At 52.2% G+C, this 13205-nt stretch overlaps 2 protein-coding genes and 2 non-coding genes across 6 annotated transcripts in view; all 4 read left to right on the forward strand.

Moving 5' to 3' along the window:
• Positions 1 to 355: 355 nt before the first annotated feature.
• On the forward strand, positions 356 to 9398 carry ARL5C (ADP ribosylation factor like GTPase 5C). The gene is made up of 6 exons (XM_034941974.3): positions 356 to 401; positions 977 to 1037; positions 3244 to 3391; positions 4741 to 4824; positions 5350 to 5645; positions 7670 to 9398. Exons 1-5 carry the CDS (start codon positions 356 to 358, stop codon positions 5539 to 5541), a joined length of 531 nt encoding a protein of 176 aa, XP_034797865.1. The 3' UTR covers positions 5542 to 5645; positions 7670 to 9398.
• A 2149-nt stretch (positions 9399 to 11547) lies between these two features.
• Positions 11548 to 11619, forward strand: TRNAC-GCA (transfer RNA cysteine (anticodon GCA)). The gene has a single exon. It is a non-coding gene; the product is annotated as a tRNA-Cys (tRNA).
• Positions 11620 to 11717: 98 nt separating this feature from the next.
• Positions 11718 to 13205, forward strand: part of PLXDC1 (plexin domain containing 1) — an 87139-nt gene continuing 85651 nt past the window's right edge. Inside the window, exons 1-2 of one of the 3 annotated variants that reach the window (XM_063599101.1) lie at positions 11718 to 11843; positions 12095 to 12164. In XM_063599101.1, coding sequence (XP_063455171.1) covers positions 11742 to 11843; positions 12095 to 12164 — 172 coding nt within the window. In that variant the 5' untranslated portion in view covers positions 11718 to 11741. Of the gene's footprint in view, positions 11844 to 12094; positions 12165 to 12926; positions 13203 to 13205 lie in introns of those variants that run through there. The other 2 variants (XM_034941977.3, XM_063599105.1) reach the window with 2 other exon arrangements.
• TRNAC-GCA (transfer RNA cysteine (anticodon GCA)) lies at positions 12305 to 12376 on the forward strand. Its single transcript has one exon. It is a non-coding gene; the product is annotated as a tRNA-Cys (tRNA).

A 13205-nucleotide genomic window follows, 5' to 3' on the forward strand; every position in this document is an offset into this window, starting at 1 on the left:
CCGGTTCCGCGCGCAGTGCTGAGTCTCCCCTGATTTGCGGTAGTGGAGCAGTCCACCCGGAGAACTCTGGAGTTTTCGCAGGGCGAGGGGGAGGGCTGGAGCCTGGAACCCCCATATTCCTTGCACCTCTCGGGCCCGGGACAGGCAGCCCTTAGTCACTGGGGTGTCCATAGTGCCCACGAAGGGCCAGCGTCCCAGAGGGTTCCCAGGTCAGGTTGGTGACGTGTGGGGCTTCCCTAACTTCATAGGCAAAATCTGCCAGACCCTCCCGGGGGAGCGGAGCTCCGAGTACCAGGGCCGACTCCGCTCCTGAGGCCGCTGAGCCCTCCTGCACCTGTCCGGCCCGGGAAGTGCCATGGGACAGCTGATCGCCAAGTTAATGAGCATCTTCGGGAACCAGGGTAAGGGGCGCACAGGGCATCCAAGCGAGCGCTTTGATCTCGCTCTCTTCTGGGACTCCTCTGATCTGTGGTCGGACTCACGGGGGGACCTCGGGCTCCGAGGGTCGTATATGGGCGCTCCTCGACTGCCCCGCGGCCTCCCCTGCCCCCGTCCCTGCCTGCTCCTCTTGGGTCCCGGCGCTTCGGTGCGCCCCAGGACGCAAAGCTGGGCGAGCCTCCTTTCTCCCCGCTAAACGGCGCCAGCGGCGGGGATGGGGGGCTGCTGCGAGTTTCCTGCGATTGTGACTTCGCGTTAGACTCTTTCTCTAAACACCGTCTCTTGGCAAGCCCAGAAGCGCCCTGGGCTTTTCAGACACTTTTCTAGAATGTGAAGGGAGGTGGGGGCTCAGCTGTCTTTTCCACCGTCCCGGAGTGGGGCAGGTGTCGGAGTCGGGTGGGAAGCAGACGCGGTACGGTGGGCAGAGGTCCCCAGCCTGCGGGGAGCGCTATCTCCTTCCTGGGAGGTCTGGTGGGGGCACACAGTCCCTTGGTCTTCGGGTTTGGCCCTGACGCTGCCCTTCCTCCGACGCTTCCAGAGCACACGGTCATCATCGTGGGACTGGACAATGAAGGAAAGACCACCATTCTCTACCGGTTGTAAGTGACTCTCGGGCGGGGAGGGTAGAGGGCTCGGCCTCCCACCAGACTGACAGGCAGAGGGACCAATCACTGGAGCTCTTCCCTGGGTTCCCGGGCTCCTCTGTAGTCCGGAGGAGCGATTGGGCACGCTGCTTGGACCTTCCTAGTACTGAGGCTCCTCGGTCTGGCATTCAAATCCTGCACCGTACAGGCAACCCTAGCTCCCACTGCTTTCCTCCATCTTCCCGGGGGCCCTGCCAAACCCAGCTCCAGGCCTGCCAAGTGTCCCAAAGTGCCTCCCTGCTCTTCGCTCCCTCTAGCGGCAGGTCCCTCCTTTCTCACCCCTGTCCCCTCTGCCAGTTAACTTTCTTCCCCTTCTTCAAACCCAAAGGCTCACTGAGGCTCTGTAGCTCCTGGTCTAGCAAGCCTGGCACATATGGGTGGTGCTGAGTAAATACCGATCGCAGCTTTCCCCGATATTCGCTCTCTGGATGGCACCTCTCCCATTTTACAGCCTCCAAAGTACTTTACTTAGGAGAAGCTTTTCCATGAAAAAGTAATACATGTAATGATTTTAAAAAATTATAAAGGAAAATTTCAAACAATGGAGGAATACACGGTGAAAAGTAAGTTTCCTTCTTGCCTCTGGCTCCTAGTTTTCCTCCTATTGTAACTTTGCGTAACTTTTCAGAAGCATTATTTACATATAAAAGCATGTGTATATTTTCTATGTCACTTTAAACAAAGCACCTCTCTGATGTCCCTCACTGTGTCTGTCTCATTTTTCTAAACTCTTGCTCCTCAAAGTGTGGTCTACAGACCAGTCACATAGGCATCACCTGAAAGCTTATTAGGAATGCAAAACCATGGCCGGGCGCGGTTGCTCTCAAAGTGCCTGTAATCGCAGCACTTTGGGAGGCCGAGGCGGGCGGATCACCTGAGATCAGGAGTTCAAGAGCAGCCTGGCCAACATGGTGAAACCTCGTCTCTACTAAAAATACAACAACAACAACAACAACAACAAAGGGCTGAGCAAGGTGGCTCACGCCTGTAATCCTAGCACTTTGAGAGGCTGAAGTGGGTGGATCTACCTGAGGACAGGAGTTCAAGACCAGCCTGGCCAACATGGCGAAACCCCATCTCTACTACAAAAATATAAAAATTAGCTGGACGTGGTGGCACATGCCTGTAATCCCAGCTACTCTGGAGGCTGAGGAAGGAGAATCACTTGAACCCGGGAGGCAGAGGTTGCAGTGAGCTGAGATTGCGCCACTGTACTCCAGCCTGGGCGACAAAGGGAGGCGGAGGTTGCAGTGAGCTGAGATTGTGCCACTGCACTCCAACCTGGGCGACAGAGAGAGACTACATCTCAAGGAAAAAAAAAAAAAAGCAAAACTGTGGCCGGATGCGGTGGCTCATGCCTGTAATCCCAGCACTTTGGGAGTCCGAGGTGGATGGATCACTTGAGGTCAGGAGTTCGAGACTTGCCCGGCCAACATGGCGAAACCCCGTTTCTACAAAAATACAAAAATTAGCCTGGCGTGGGGGCGTGCGCCTGTAATCCCAGCTACTCAGGAGGCCGAGGCGGGAGAATTGCTTGAACCTGGGAAACATGATCGTACCTACACTCCAGACTGGGCGACAGAGTGAGACTCTGTGAAAGAAAGAAAGAGAGAGAAAGAAGGAAAGAAGGAAAGAAGGAAAGAAAGAAAGAAAGAAAGAAAGAAAGAAAGAAAGACAAAAGCCTGGAGCCCTGCCCAGACTCACTGGGTCAGAATCTGCATTTTGACAAAACTCTCAGGTGATTCAACTGCATATTAAAGTTTGAGGAGGCTGGGCTCTGTGGCTCATGCCTGTAATCCCAGCACTTTGGGAGGCCAAGGCAGGAGGATCTCTTGACAGGAGCCCAAGGTCAGGAGTTCAAGGTAAGCCTGGGCAACACAGTGAGACCCTGTTTCTATAAAAAGAAAAAAAGAGATAAAGTTTGAGGAGCCTCCTCTAAGATGTTTCCCTTCTCTGGGGTCCAAGCCAGGGCAGGGCTTGGTCTCACTCCTGTCTTCATTCCCCAGGGCCCAGCACAGGGCCTGGCTCCAAGCAGGTGTTTGGTGAACCTGGGTGGACTTGTTCTGAGTTAGATTCAGACTGCTTTGGGAGTAGAGCATTTGGGGGCCAGAGTTGGGAGTAGGCTGGACTGAGCTCATGGTGCCCACTCCTACCTCCCCAGCTTGATCAATGAGGTGGTCCATATGTGTCCCACCATTGGCAGCAACGTGGAGGAGATCATTCTGCCGAAGACCCACTTCTTCATGTGGGACATAGTGAGACCTGAGGCTCTGAGCTTTATCTGGAACACATACTACTCCAACACTGAGGTGAGGAGGGCACCAGGGCTGAAGGGTCTCCAAGGCAGGCGTGTGATATCAGACTGTCATGTAACCTTTCTGAGCCTTGGTTCCCCAACTTGTGAAATAGAGATTATAATGGTCGGTTCCTGTGGCTCACACCTGTAATCCCAGCACTTTGGGAGTCCGAGGCGGGTGGATCACCTGAGGTCAAGAGTTTGAAACCAGCCTGGCCAACATGGCAAAACCCCACCTCTACTGAAAATACAAAAATTAGCTGGGCATGGTGTCAGGCACCTGTAATCTCAGCTACTCGGGAGGCTGAGACAGGAGAACTGCTTGAACCTGGGAGGCAGAGGTTGCAGTGAGCCGAGATCACGCCATTGCAACTCCAGCCTGGGCAACAGAGCAAGACTCTGTCTCAAAAAAAAAAGTTTTATATATACATATATATAATGATCTCCCTAAGTTGTTGTGAAAATTAAATAACAAACCAATATGTAATGTATATATGTCAGATACTCAACACAGTGCAGTGCCTGCCTGTTAACGTGTTTGAATACTTTCTGGCAGCTGCTGGCAGCTTTCTGTTTGATGCACTGGATGGGTAGGCCCCTTCTCTCTAGAGGCCTTACTTTCTTACTCCAGCAGGAGTAGAATTCAGTGGTTTAATTCTTGGACGGAGACAGAGCTGGGTTCCATTTCCAGCACCTGTGTGGTCAAGAGCAAGATACATAGCCTCACTGAGCCTCAGTCTCTTCATTTGTAAAATGGGGATACTAACAGTACCAAGTCCACAGGGTTGTGGTGAGGCCTAAATGGAGTCATGAACACCCAGTGCTTATGTAGCACAGCCTCTGCCACACAGTCAGAGGTGTGCTATTCCCATGTCTGGATAGAAAAGACAATTACAGGCCAGGTGTGGCAGCACACCTGGTGGTAATCCCACCACTTTGGGAGGCTGAGGCAGGCAGATGACCTGAGAACAGGAGTTTGAGACCATCCTGGCCAACATGGCGAAACCCCGTCTCTACTAAAAATACAAAAATTAGCTGGGTGTGGTGGCACGCGCCTGTGATCCCAGCTACTTGGGAGGCTGAGGTGGGAGAATCGCTTGAACTAAGGAGGCAGAAGTTGGAGTGAACCAAGATTGCGCCACTGCACTCCAGCCTGGATGACAGAGCGAGACTCCGCCTCAAAAAAAAAAAAAAAAAGACAATTATAATGGAAGCAGGGTGGTGAAATCTTGAGGCTGCATGCTTTCATTTCTCTGGGGCTGGCATCTGGGCAGTGCAGAGACCAGTGGGGAAACAAAGAGGGCAGGAAACACATTTACCAAAGAGAAAGCCTGTCTCTCACGGCTTCCCTCTGCTGCCCAGTTTATCATCCTTGTGATTGACAGCACGGACCGGGATCGGCTGCTGACCACTCGGGAGGAGCTATATAAAATGCTGGCCCATGAGGTAAGCCCCCTGCAGTTGGGAGAGGGCCCAGTGGTACTAGCTGTGTGCCCTCAGGCTGGTCACTTAGCTTCTCTGAGATTCATTCCTGCTGTCCCAGTTTCTGAGAGCCTCTATACCAGCAGCATGAGGAGGGCTGGTTTGTGCCTGATGAAGGGCATCAGTACCCTCAGTGCAATTGACTATAGAAGCCAGAGTTGCTGGTTCAAGTTCTAACTCCATCTTTCATTCACTGTAGGACTTTGGACAAGTGACTTCACCTCTCTAATCCTCAGTTTCCCCAAGTATAAAATGAGGAGGATCATCAATTCCCACCTATGGGATTGTCATAAAGAGGCTTTCCTTGAGCTGCTGATGTCATTTGATATGGTTGCTACCATTGTGGCAGGGCCCCCATCTCTGCCCCATCCAGGCATGGGCCTCTCTTCCTGGGACAGCTGGAGAGGGAGCCAGAGAGCGCCTGTGAGGCAGTAGGAAGGAAGGCTGGGCACTAGCAGGCTCACTGGGGCTGGGCTCCTCTGTCCACAGGCTCTACGGGATGCTTCAGTCCTGATATTTGCCAATAAGCAGGACGTGAAGGACTCCATGAGGATGGTGGAGATCTCCCATTTCCTTACTCTCAGCACCATCAAAGACCACTCGTGGCATATACAAGGCTGCTGTGCCCTCACCAGGGAAGGGTTAGTGGCTGCCCTACCTGGATCTCTAGGGCCTGGCTGAACCAATGGATGACTGACCATCAGAACCCTTCTCCTGCCTCTCTCCTATGAGAATCTGGTTCACAGTTGGCTCCTGGGCCAAGCCAATTGGGCATCTCCCCACAGGTGAGATGTGGTGGGTAAGCCACGAGCAGACAGCATCCCTGCTCTCAGGGGCTTGTTCTAGTGGAGAAAGAGGTAGCACTCCGCCTAAATGCAATAATCTCTCTCTCTCTTTTTTTTTTTGAGACAGAGTTTTGCTCTTGTTGCCCAGGCTGGAGTGCAATGGCATGACCTCAGCTCACTGTAACCTCCGCCTCCCACGTTCAAGCGATTCTCCTGCCTCAGCCTCCGGAGTAGCTGGGATTACAGGTGCCCGCCACCACGCCTGGCTAATTTTTATATTTTTAGTAAAGATGGGGTTTCGCCACGTTGGCCAGGCTGGTCTTGAACTCCTGACCGCAGATGATCCACCGGCCTCGGCCTTCCAAAGTGTTGGGATTACAGGCATGAGCCACTGCACCTGGCCGCAATAATCTTAGGTGCTGAGAAGTGATGTGAAGAATCCCACTGGTTACCAGAAATGGAGGGGAGAAGGATAGGTCTGATTTAGTTCTGGTGGTCAGGGCTGGCCTCTCTTAAGAGGTGACTTTTGAGCTGAGACCTGAGTGAAGAGTAGGAGACAGCCACAGGGAGACCTGGGGAACAAGCCTTCCAGGCAGAAATCATTGACTCACTCTGACTTCAGTTTCTTATCTGTAAGGAAGAGGATCATTATACCTCCTAGAGTTTCTGTAGAGTAAATGACACCATTCAGTACACAAATCTTTCTTGAGCACCTCCTTTGTGCCAGGTACTGTTCTAGGCACTGGAGAAACAGCAGCGAGCAAAACAGACAAAAATCCCTGCCCTCATGGAGCTTACTTTCCGGTAGGGGAGGCAGATGATAAACAAGAAAAATATATAGTCAGTTAGAAAATGATGGCGGGGCGCGGTGGCTCATGCCTGTAATCCCAGCACTTTGGGAGGCCAAGGCGGGCAGATCACCCGAGGTCGGGAGTTCGAGACCAGCCTGACCAACATGGAGAAACCCCGTCTCTACTAAAAATACAAAAATTAGCCTGGTGTGGTGGCAGATGCCTGTAATCCCAGGTACGTGGGAGGGTGAGGCAGGAGAAGCGCTTGAACCCAGGAGGCGGAGGTTGCGGTGAGTCAAGATCATACCATTGCACTCCAGCCTGGGCAACAAGAGCGAAGCACCATCTCAAAAAAAAAAAAAAAAAAAAAAAGAAAAAAGAAAAAGAAAATGGTAAACGGCTTGAGCCCAGGAGTTTGAGAAAAGCCTTGGCAACAGAGCGAGACTCTGTCTTTACCAAAAAAAAAAAAAAAAAAAAAAAAAAAAACGCTGGATGTGGTGGCACACACCTGTATTCCTAACTGCTCATGAGGTTGAGGCAGGAAAATCACTTGAGCCCAGGAGTTCCAGGCTGCACTGAGCTCTGACCATGTTGCTGCACTCCAGTCTGGTTAACATAGCAAGATCCTGTCTCAAAAAACAAAAAAAACAAAAAAAAACCAAGTGATAAATGATAAGGTGAATAAAGAGTAAGAAACAGAGATTGGGCCAGCATGGTGGTTCATGCCTGTAGTTCTAGCTACTGGAGAGTCTGAGGCAGGAGGATGGCTTGGGGCCAGGAGTTGGAGTCCAGCCTGGGCAACATATCCAGACCCCCATTTCCAAAAGCAAAAACAAAGAAAAGAAAAGGGAGAGTGGAAGTGTGTGCAGGGAATGTTGCAATTTTAGGTAAGTTATCTGACAAGGGACACTAAGCAGGTAGATATTGAGTAATCACCTGGAGGATTTTAAGGAGCTGGGCCACGTAGAAAGGGCCTTACATCAGGCCTGGAAAATTTCCCTTTCCTCTTACCTGTCAAGTGGAATCATGGCAGGCTGGGCACACAGGTATCTTTTTTTTTTTTTGAGGCAGGGTCTCCCTCTGTCACCCCCCAGGCTGGAGTACAGTTGTGCAAACATGGCTTACTGCAGCTTCAACCTCTTGGGCTCAAGCGATCCTCCCACCTCAGCCTCCCTAGTAGCTGGGACTACAGGCGCACACCACCATGCCCTGCTAATTTTTGTATTTTTGTAGAGACACGGTTTTGCCACGTTGCCCATGGCTGGTGTCAAACACCTGAGCTCAAACGATCTTCCTGCCTCGGCCTCCCAAAGTGAGGATTACATGAGTGAGCTACCACGCCTGGCGCAGATGTGTTTTTTGAAGAAGGGGAGACTTCAGGCAAGTCAGTCCAAGGGACCACACGTTTCTAGCAGTGTCCTTGCCACCCGCTGGGTCAGGAGAACCCTCTTCCACAACCCACAGTCAGTTCAATCAGCATTTTCCCTCCCTTCTTTCCCTCCCTCCCTCCCTCATTTCCTCCCTCTCTTCCTCCCTTCCTTCCTCCCTCCCTCCCTCCTTCCCTTTCTTCGACGGCGACTTGCTCTGTTGCCCAGGCTGGAGTGCAGTGGCGCGATCTCGGCTCACTGCAAGCTCTGCCTCCCAGGTTCACGCCATTCTCCTGCCTCAGCCTCCCAAGTAGCCGGGATTACAGGCGTGAGCCACCACGCCCGGTTAATTTTTTTTTTTTTTTTTTTTGTATTTTTAGTAGAGACGGGGTTTCATGGTGTTAGCCAGGATGGTCTCGATCTCCTGACCTCATGATCCGCCCGCCTCAGCCTCCCAAAGTGCTGGGATTACAGGCGTGAGCCACTGCGCCCGGCCGCTTTTTTCTTTTTTTTTTTTTTGAGTGGAGTTTCACTCTTGTTGCCCAGGCTGGAGTGCAATAGCATGATCTCAGCTCACTGCAACCTCCGTCTCCTGGGTTCAAGCGATTCTCCTGCCTCAGCCTCCCAAGTAGCTGAGATTACAGGCATGCGTCAACATGCCCAGTTGATTTTTGTATTTTTAGTATAGACGGGCTTTCTCCATGTTGGTCAGGCTGGTCTCGAATTCCCAACCTCAGGTGATCCACCCGCCTCCGCCTCCCTAAGTGCTGGGATTACAGGCGTGAACCACTGCGCCTGGCCCAATCAGCATTTTCTAAGTACCCCCGATGTTCCCTGTGCAGTGCCAGACCAAGGCTGAGGATGATACAGAGATGACCAAGACTCCACCCATGCGCCGGAGTTGCTTACAATCTAATGGGGTAACTTGCGTAGGGAACCTCTTTCTGGCACAGATCACCGTGAAGAATCCTTGCCCAGAGACACAGCTAAGGGGCCCACCAAGGTGAGTCTCCAGGCTCCTTCCTCAGAGAAGCCCTCCCTGACTCTCAGGCATCCAGAGGCCTCTGTATATTTCCTTTATCACAGTATGTAATTACAGAATTATGTGTCTGACCATTTATTTAGTATCCATCTCTTCTACTAGACAGTAAGCCTCAGGGGCATGTCTGCTTTTTCACCAGTAACTCCAGAGCCTTGCACAGTACCTGATGCACAGCAGATACTCAAGCCAGTTCATCTCTGTTAATTGAATTATTGGATGTAACTTTGGTTCCTGCACCCAGTCCGATCTGGGCAAGGGCTGGAGACTTGAAGGCCATCATTCTCTTGGGATAGGCTGACCCCTCCTGTTCCTTCCTCCCTGCAGGCTGCCTGCCGGACTCCAGTGGATGGAATCTCAGGCCGCTGCTAACTGATGTTCCAGTCTGAGGTCAACCAGAAACTTTGGGGTTTTGCATGGTCAACATGAGTGGAAAATCAAGTGGCTATTTATTACTTTTCTATGGTTCTCTAGTGGGAGCAGTGGCTGCTATGGACAGTGAGATTGACACCATTCTCCCAACCCGTTGCTGAGAAGCTGGACTGCATACCTTGGATTCCTGCAGACAGCACAGCAGAAGAAGCTGCTCCTCTCTCCATGGCCGCAGGCATCCTTCTTGGAGACGTCAGGGAAATGCTGGATATGTTGCAGATTTAGGGAGTGGAACTCTCTCCCTCTCCTCAGCCCTCAGTCTCTCCGTAGGAATAATGTGTGTGTGTGTTGGGGGGGGCAGATTAAGAGACCCCTGAGGCTGGGCGCGGTGGCTTACGCCTATAATCCAGCACTTTGGGAGGCTGAGGCAGGAGGATCACTTGAGGTCAGGAGTTGGAGACCAGCATGGCTAACACGGTGAAACCCTGTCTCTACTAAAAATATAAAAATTAGCTTGGTGGTGGTGCACGCCTGTAGTCCCAGCTACTCGGGTGGCTGAGGCAGAAGAATTGCTTGAACCCGGGAGGTGGAGGTTGCGGTGAGCCGAGATTGTGCCATTGCACTCCAGCCTGGGTGACAGAGCGAGACACCGTCTCAAACAAAACAAAGCAAAACACAAAAATTAGCCGGACGTGGTGGCGGGCGTCTGTAATCCTAGCTACTGGGGAGGCTGAGAGAGGAGAATCCTTTGAACCTGGGAGGCGGAAGTTGCAGTGAGTTGAGATCGGGCCACTGTACTCCAGCCTGGGCGACAGAGAGAGACTCCGACTCAAAAAAAAAAAAAAAAAAAAAGACCCCTGGAATTGCTCTTCATTTCCTCAAACCTCCTTCCACCCTCAGGCTTTTTAGCCCCTCAGCCATTTTTGTCCCATTCCCTTTGGGCAAAGGAGATTCTAGCAAGGTGAAGAAGGTGGGCTCAAGGGGAGGAGGGCAGAGGCAAAAACTGGAAGGGGAAATGGAGGAGGACAGGACGTCCCAGATAGGGACAGCCCTTTGCACTGCAGGGATTCCACTTCTCCTCGTCTTCCCATTCCCTCTGAGATGCTGACTCTGACCACAGCTCTTGGACTTTAAGCCACCCCACAGCATCCCCTTTACTTCTAGTGTCCTTCCAATGTGAATCCCACTCCTCCCAAATATACCAGATTCCTAAAGGGGCTGCTTGTTTGTCTTTGTGTAATGATTTTGTTGTTGTTGTTATTGTTGTTGGAGTCTCGCTCTGCCGCCCAGGCTGGAATGCAGTAGTGGCGCGATCTCGGCTCACTGCAACCTCCGCTTCCCGGGTTCAAGCGATTGTCCTGCCCCAGCCTCTCGAGTAGCTGGGACTATAAGCGCGCACCACCACGCCCTGCTAATTTTTTTGTATTTTTAGTAGAGATGGGGTTTCACCATGTTGGCCAGGATGGTCTCGATCTCCTGACCTCGTGATACGCCCGCCTCGGCCTCCCAAAGTGCTGGGATTACAGGCGCGAGCCACCGCGCCCGGCCAGGATTTTAAAAAAATACTGTATTAGGATTTTTATAAGGCTGTAGTAAATGCTATTGAAAAATGCTTACCTCTTATTTCAGCCTTCTCCTCTGTCTGTTCCTCAAACTGGCTTTTGGTTTGAGAGAAGGGGAGGAGCGACCCTGGGGTTGGAAAAACCCAGGAGACAAGATGGAGATCCAGTCTGTTCATCTGTACATCCCTGGACCTGGGACGGTCCTGGGGACAGTCCTTTTCTCAAGCCGGTCAGTGGACATTTGGGGGAGAGTCTAGGCACGGATATAGAGGACCCAATATTCCTTTTTTTTTTGAGACAGAGTCTCGCTCTGTCGCCCAGGCTGGAGTGCAGTGGCGCGATCTCGGCTCACTGCAAGCTCCGCCTCCAGGGTTCACGCCATTCTCCTGCCTCAGCCTCCCGAGTAGCTGGGACTACAGGCGCCCGCCACCACACCCGGCTAATTTTTGTATTTTTAGTAGAGACGGGGTTTCACTATGTTAGCCAGGAGGTCTCGATGTCCTGACCTTGTGATCCACCCGCCTCGGCCTCCCAAAGTGCTGGGATTACAGGCGTGAGCCACCGCGCTCGGCCCAAGATTCCTTAATCTAGTTGGTTTTCCGAAAGCGTGGCTATGAAGGAAGAACTCAGGAGTTCTAGCCATTCCCATTGTATTTTGTGTTTTTTTAGTAGGTATCCCGACGCAACCCTCAGATTAAAACTTTAAGGGAAAATGAAGACCACACCCCTATTCCATAGAAATTAACTCTAATTACACCGGGATGGCGTGGCGGGGGTATAGCTCAGTGGTAGAGCATTTGACTGCAGATCAAGAGGTCCCCGGTTCAAATCCGGGTGCCCCCTCTACGCTCCGGAGTTACCTCGTTTTGTTGGTCTCCGGAGGTCCTCTAAAGAGTTCCCGCACAGATGGAATGGGAGGGAGTCTCGAGCCCTGCCACCCTTTTTGCTTTCGCAGGCGAGTGAGGATGGAGTCCTGGCCCCTGCCAGTGGCTCAGCCTGTGTGTGTACCCAGGGTAGAATGCAATGCGAGTGAGGGCGAGGAGCTCCGGGCTGACCCTTGGAACACGGTACGGGTGGCTCAACCTCGCAATGGCAGGGCGGAGGCGAGCGCACCCCCAGGTCAGCCTGGCTCTTTCATGGCGGGAAGGAGGCTGAGTTTCTAAGGGCTGGGCTGGGGAAGACAGGTCGGGAGAAGCCGCGTGAGCATGTGGGAGGGAGAAAGAAGCTCCGAGACGTGGCAAGGGGTCTTCTGCAGGGCAGGAGAGTGGGACGCCCCCGAAGTGAAATATTTCGAGAGACTTCTCCTTCCACACCCCAGGAATATATTTTCTTACACTGCCAGTGGGGATCTTCAGCTCAGAGCTTCAGGGAACAACCCCTGCTTCCAAGTGAGTAATTCTTCTGGGAGTTGTATTTTTTCCATCTCTTGTAAACGTCTTACCCCACTTCCACTTCCCTTCGGGAACGCCACACAGCGCCTGCGCAGCAATACCACTAAACAACTACGTGCGGTCGGTTTGTCGGCAGAGGGGGTATAGCTCAGTGGTAGAGCATTTGACTGCAGATCAAGAGGTCCCCGGTTCAAATCCGGGTGCCCCCTCTTTGGCCTTTTCGAGATGCTGTTTTTGTCCTGGGTGTCGATTTTTCCTAAGCTGTTTGCTTTTACTCCTACTGGCAGACGAGGAGCAGTGAGGGACTGAAAGGAACTGGGGATTCAACAGCAGTGGCTCTCAAAATGTGGTCCTGGGACCAGCAGCATTACCTGGGTACGCTCGGGCCTCATCCCAGACCTAGTGAATTAGAAACTTGAGGGTGGAGTCCAGAAATCTGTGTTTTCATATACGCTCCCCATCGCTTGAGTCCGGGAGTTGGAAGCTGCAGTGAGCGATGATCGCAGCACTGCACTCCAGCCTAGGCAACGTGCGAGAACCTGTCTCAAAAAACAAACAAAATACACACACACACACACACACACACACACACACACACACACACACACACACACACACACACACCCTGCAGGTGATTACGATCTCAAGTTCTAGAGGCTTACATTAAAATTTACACATTTGCTTCTACTATTTACAAGTTTATGTTTCAGCCTGAGCTCTTCTTGTAAGACAGACCACGAGGTACCCCAGATGGAGGAATGTGCAAAGACGCCGGGGCTGGAGCTGGAATCCGTCCCGAGACTTCTCACCTTGACCTCGAGTAAGGCAGGTGGTCGGAGACAGGGGGTGGGCAGGCCGGGGAAAGAGGAAACCCTCAGGACGAGAGGGTTGTGGCTCGTCACGTGGCCACTTGAGGGCAGCAAGTAGCTGCAGCTGGAGGTAGCTGCCTATCTGATTCTGTTTGAGAGTCCGCCAAGTTGGGATTTAAATTAGACATCAAGAAGAATTTACAGACCGGCCTTGCCTTGTTCCACGGTA

This window comes from Pan paniscus, chromosome 19, assembly GCF_029289425.2.
Source record: "Pan paniscus chromosome 19, NHGRI_mPanPan1-v2.0_pri, whole genome shotgun sequence".
Classification (NCBI taxonomy): Eukaryota; Metazoa; Chordata; class Mammalia; order Primates; family Hominidae; genus Pan; species Pan paniscus.